Source organism: Lactuca virosa, chromosome 2 (genome assembly GCF_052849685.1).
Source record: "Lactuca virosa cultivar CGN04683 chromosome 2, Lactuca_virosa_CGN04683_v6, whole genome shotgun sequence".
NCBI classification, from domain to species: domain Eukaryota; kingdom Viridiplantae; phylum Streptophyta; class Magnoliopsida; order Asterales; family Asteraceae; genus Lactuca; species Lactuca virosa.
The window spans coordinates 133,618,270-133,624,698 of record NC_136427.1 but is presented as its reverse complement, the minus strand read 5'-3'; the positions used below and the strand labels follow the sequence as shown (position 1 = coordinate 133,624,698).

At 35.1% G+C, this 6,429-nt stretch overlaps 1 protein-coding gene across 1 annotated transcript; it reads left to right on the top strand.

The window, feature by feature from the left end:
* Positions 1–971: 971 nt before the first annotated feature.
* Positions 972–1,953, top strand: LOC145157770 (putative F-box protein At1g67623). Its single transcript, XM_079076767.1, has 5 exons — positions 972–1,111; positions 1,198–1,354; positions 1,452–1,626; positions 1,790–1,842; positions 1,933–1,953. The coding sequence occupies exons 1-5, from the start codon at positions 972–974 to the stop codon at positions 1,951–1,953; spliced, it is 546 nt and encodes a 181-aa protein (XP_078932893.1).
* Positions 1,954–6,429: the final 4,476 nt, after the last annotated feature.

The following is a 6,429-nucleotide window of genomic DNA, read 5'->3' as shown; positions in this document are numbered from 1 at the left end:
ACATGGTAGTTTCTTATGGTGTCCATGGATGACATACGGGTCATTGGTCAACATGGTAGTTACTTATGGTGTCCATGGATGACATACGGGTCATTGGTTAACATGGTAGTTGCTTATGGTGTCCATGCATGACATACAGGTCATTGGTCAAAATGGTAGTTGCTTATGGTGTCCATGGATGACATACGGGTCATTGGTCAACATGGTAGTTGCTTATGGTGTGATGGTATCACCCATGGACGACATTCGGGTCATTAGACAACATGGTATTTGCTTATGGTGTCCATGGATGACATACGTGTCATTGGTCAACATGGTAGTTGCTTATGATGTCCATGGATGACATACGGGTCATTGGTCAACATGGTAGTTGCTTATGGTGTCCATGGATGACATACGGGTCATTGGTCAACATGGTAGTTGCTTATGGTGTGATGGTATCACCCATGGATGACTTACGGGTCATTGGTCAACATGGTATTTGCTTATGGTGTCGATGGATGACATACGGGTCATTGGTTAACATGGTAGTTACTTATGGTGTTCATGGATGACATACAGGTCATTGGTCAACATGGTAGTTGCTTATGGTGTCCATGGATGTCATACGGGTCATTGGTCAACATCGTAATTGCTTATGGTGTCCATGGATGACATATGGGTCACTGGTCAACATATATCATTTGTGCCGATTGTGTGTTAAGATAGAAATTGATTTTTCTTTTAATTATGACTTTTGATTAAACTACCCTTACTAATTAAATATGATTCATTGTATGTATTAGGACAATTTGGTCATTTTATAATGGAACATCTTCTAGGCGCCATAATGTTTTCCGACGAAAAACGTTGTTTCAGTTCTTCACTCTTATTTCAGTCACTTGCAAACAACCCCAATTTCAAAATCCCGACAGTCAAAAAACCCTAAAATCATTTTCGCAGAATCGTTATCTTAGGGAATGTTTATTATTATGGAAGCCAATACTTCTTCTAAGATTCAATCAAGAAATCAAAGGAAATCGGTAACAGACATGCCATTTGAAGTGATGGAGAAAATAATAGTCGACTTGGGAAACATTTCAGCAGTCGAGGCTTTCAGGATGAAGAGTGTGTAAGTTTTGTCTTCGATCATTCTAAATCACAAGTGTATTTGAGTTGTCTTTACATTATGGAGCAAATATTGTGTTTCGTTTGCAGTTGCAGATTCTTCAATGAGGCAGGAAAAACGGATGAAGTATATAAACATATGGAGTTAGATGGATTAAGATTTCGTGGTTGGTCTGACCAGAAACATGCAGTTGTCAACAAATGCATAGAGATGAGAAACCCAAATATTCAGTTCAGGAATGGATTGGTACGTTGTTATATATATATGCATAGTAGTAATTAACCTGTTTCCTGTTTTGGATAACTTTAACTAGAAATTATGTGTTTAATGTTTTTTTTTTCAGATGAAGTTATTTTTCTTAGAAGTTGAACATGAAGGGAAAACGATGCTTGAAGAAGCATCTGCATTGGGACATTTGGATTCAATATTTGTCCTGGGAATGATGTTGATGGCTGAAGGGAGACATAGGAAGCAGGAAGCTTTGGACATGTTGAACAATGCTTACCGCAGAGCAAAATGTAAGTGGAATCTTAGAGCAACTTGTTCTAAGGTTCATCTCAACTTAAATAGGGAGGGGAGGAAACATGTACACTTCCATGGCTTCCATAGAACTTGTGCAATGCATAAGTCTGTAATTAGTGTGTCAGACGCTTTTTTGAATGGATACAAATGGGTGTTTAGGTGTGAAATTTGTTTGTGGGATGCTTTTTTCGTTAGGTTTTCTAGGGAGTTTGGTATAATTTATGAGTAGTTTGTTGATATGTACTTTCATATTATGACAACTAATGCTATGTACATTCTTTTGGTTTAATATACGAATATAGAGTAATTTACTTGATAAGTAATTACTTGATGTTGTTACTTGATTAGTAAATATGTTGTTTTGTTAATAAGGGACTAAAAGAGTAAAAGTTTGGAATGATGTTTGAATAATGTTTGAATGATGTGTTTTGGACTTTCAATATTAGTGTTTATATTGTATTGTGATTATAGTTGTATGTAGCAAATGTTTGTTCTTTCCTAGTATTAAATACATATAAAATACAATTGTAAAGGCATAAACATACATGTATTTTATTTTGGATTTGATAATTTGGTTTAATATCAACTAGTGGAGAACCCATGCTTTGCATGGGGTAAAATTGTAAAGGCATAAACATAGGGACTAAAAGTGGCACCAAAGAAAAAGTATTGTGGCTAAAATAAAAGTAAAAAAAGTTACTATAAACATATGGACTAAAAGTGGCAACAAAAGAAAACTAATGTGTCTAAAATCTAAAGTAAAATAGTTTACTGTTAAAATCTTGTTCCACTTTTAATATATATATTAATACATGAATATATACTAGTAATTTGGTGAAATGTTAATATAAATGTATTACATTATGGATTATGATATATACGTTATTTTTGTCTTTTTTATTTTAACAATCAAAAGTCCACTGTTACCTAACTATAAAAGGTTATAATATTTGAATAATGTTTTTTGACACAAATACCCTTAGTATTCACATATTTGGAATGATTTCAGGGGCAATTTGGTCTTTTTGCACTCTAAATTGTTAAGGCGTCATCATACCTCTGACGTCACGTCGGCGTTCCAGTTCTTCAACCGTTCAGAACATCTCAACTTTTCTGGACGATAAATCTGCATACAAACACTAAAACCCCCAAATCGTCGAAGGATACTCGTTCTCAAAAACGATTTTCTCCGATAACAGAGACGCCTGTACTCCTCTCGACCAGATCAGCATAAAGTAAGTTTTTTTTCCATACCCTGTTACACTGTCTTTCATAGTTACGCTTAATTAAAAAAAAAATTGAAATCAACTACTCCAATGTGTATTTTTTAAGTAGAATGTCGAATACTAGAAGTCGCCGTTCGTTAGATGATCTCCCACTAGAGTTTTTGAGTCGGATATTTGTAGTATTAGGGTCAGAATCTGCGAAAGACATCGTCTCTGCAAGACTTTGGTAATTCTCAATAAACATCAACTAATGAATGTATATTTGATGAAATACAACTTTATTTATTTGTTATTTACTATGTATTTAAATTTTTGAAGTTCAAAGAAGATGTATGAAGAGGGGGGTGATCCTCAAGTGTACAGAACAAGATGCATTGACATGTGTGAAGGAATGGGTCCCAAAAATCTGAAAGCTGATTTATTTATACGCACATGTGCATTGCATAATAACATAGAAGCCATGTTTAGACAAGGAATTATATGTGTAGTTTCAGTAATTATATGTAATCTATACCATTTCTTAATATTTAGTGTCATTGATGTTATATATTGATATTGTTATTTAGTCAACAGGATGAGTGCTTTTATTATGAAAATTTTGATTTAGGATTGACTTTGTTGAGACAAGCAGCAGATGAAGATCATCTTGAGGCAATTTATTTGCTTGGAATGATCTACATTTCAAGAGGGCCTCATCAATGTGATGAAGGTATGTATATACGATATATATGTAAATTAAATTATATATATAGTTATATGGTTAATTAGTCATTATATACTATGTTTTTCAAGAAATTATACACAACTTGATTAGCACAACTACCCTAACCACGCCTTTTTCTAGCATAAGCTTAAGTTCGAGTCCGCTTGCCAGCAATATCTACTTTTATAATTCATTTTTATATTTTTATCCATTAGTTTATGCCATAGATTACCAATTCAAAAACATTTCATTCAAACCATATCTTAAAAATTCCATTGATCATAATAATAATTCATCCATAGAATAAGAAATTTAATTAAGCATACAACATCCCAACAAATGCCGTTACAAATTAGCTACGTGTTTTGTTCCATAGCAAAACAAGCAAACGAAATCATATTCCATAGCAAAATTCCCTAGCAAAATACCTACAAATGATACTTACATAGAAAATCAACTATGGAGTTGGTTTCCGTCACAAACTCTGTTGCATAGTAACCACGATAATTAATTCCATAACAACAGTACAACGGAAAGTGATTTCGTAGCAAATGTCGTTGGAAAATTGCTAAGAATTTTTGTTCCATAGAACTATCGGTAGCATAATATCAACGGATATGGAGTCGGTAGCATTTTCCCTAGCAAGTCTCATCCTGGCTACCGGAAATAAAATTCGTAGATAATGTGGTAGCAACATTGCTATGGAACGACATTCCATAGCACGATCCATGGCAGATTAATAACGAAAATACGTTCCATAGCGACGTTTCCTAGCAAAATCGCATTTTTCTTGTAGTGGGGTTGCATTAATGGCGGGACTGTGGTGGTGTTCGTGTTGTGTAGGTATCAAGCGACGACCATGGTGGCCAGAGTTCGTGAAGGCCAACGACGACCTTGGTAGCTGGAATTGAAATAAGATTCTGTTAGGTTCTTCATTTTAATTTTGTGGTATTATGGATTTTACAGATTCTTTCATGTTCTACCATTTGTGTTTTTGGTTATGAATCTTTTTTCTTCTTTAAGTGTAGGTGTTCTAAGCGAGTGAAGTTAAATTCACTTTCTTGAAGAAGGTTCTCTGAAATATACCTCCTATAATCTCTAGAAATATGTTCAATTTAAGCTTTTCAGTTAGATGACTCTGTCATCCGGAGATTCTAGCATTCATTGACAAATGGTAGGTTGTTTGTTAATATGGTTCATTGACTTTGACATGCAAAACCTTAATGAAAGAAGGGATACAAATAGTACTGATCTTATAGCCTATAAGAAGAATTTTTCAAAGCAGTTAGAAAGTAAACGATGCATTTGAATGAAATCTATCAAACAAATGATCGGGTATGGTCAATTTTTTTTATATTTCTTTTACTATCTCGACCATTCAAATTAATGGATTGTTTCCATTTTTTAATATTTCTTTTACTTTCTTACATGTTACATTCCCTTTTTTGGTTTGTTTAAAATTCTAAATTTTCATTTTGCATTAATATATAATACTGGTGAGGGGTCATTCTGCCAGAACTGAATCCAGTTCTGTCGGAATGGAATCACGAATTTCAATTATGTCGGAATGGAATCATGATATTTCATCACTAATTTGTGCATTTTCTACAATTATTGATTATGGATTTTGGTGCAATTCACATGTCTTCATATTTGTACAAAAGACTTTAGTTTTATTATTGTTCATTTGCTAATGTATTATTGGTGTAACACTCTAAATTTTCAAATAAAATTTTCATTTTTGATTTCACACAAAACACGGTTTAACATCTCATACTCAAATCATAATTGTTTCAAAACACAATCACAAAAAATGTTTGACTCATATCCCAGAATCCTCAAAACATAAATCAATAAGCTTGTGTGTACAATCATGCGGGCGCCTTCCCGCGATCCTGAGATGTACCTGAAACACATTTCACACAACACTGTAAGCACAAAGCTTAGTGAGTTCCCCAAAATACCATACACAAATAATTAGCCTCTTATGGCTATATCTCGATAAGGACCCTCCGATCATGTGTCTCAGTGAAGACCCTCCGGTCTCACGGCTCGGGTTAGATCCTCCAGTCCTGTATCTCAGTGAGAACTCTCCGGTCTCACATCTCGGATTGGACCTTCTGGTTCTATCTCAATAAATGTACAGAATAATATACATCATAAATCACAAAGACAGAATGCAGAATATCACATATCTCAGTATAAGCACATAAGACCCTCTGGTGAATAACACAGATAAGACCCTCCGGTCGCACAGTAACTACCACTCAGGTAAGTATAGTGAGAAGACTCACCTCGTAAGTAAAGCAAGTATGTCTCGTACTCAACTGTCGGTCTAGACTCCGCCTACATATTTCACATTCATCTTTAATTAACAATTTATATTAACAACTCCAAAGATGTTAAGCTAACTCGTCTACTAAATATCAGAAAGGGTGAAAGACCATTTTACCCCTCCATGGTCTCACGGCCGAAAAATTGACCAAACCCTAAAAAGTCAACGGAAGTCAACACTCAAGTCAACAGTCGATGTTGACTCAACTCGTCGAGTGCATCTATGCGACTCGTCGAGTTCCTTCTGTTCTCAGGAAAGAACGGGAATATTCGAGTCAACTCGCCGAGTTGTCTCACGAACTCGTTGAGTTGCACAGTCCAGAATATCAGGGAAAAACGTTAACCAACTCGTCGAGTTGGCTAACCAACTCGTCGAGTTCATTCAGACCTTACACTAATTCAGACGTTTTTAAGCGAGACTAAGGCCCCAAACTCTAGATCTAGCATTCTAGGGCTGAGGTACCACGTAAAGCTGCAAGCTTTACGTCCATTCATGGCATTTAAGGGCTAAATTTTCCAAAACAAGGCGCAACAAA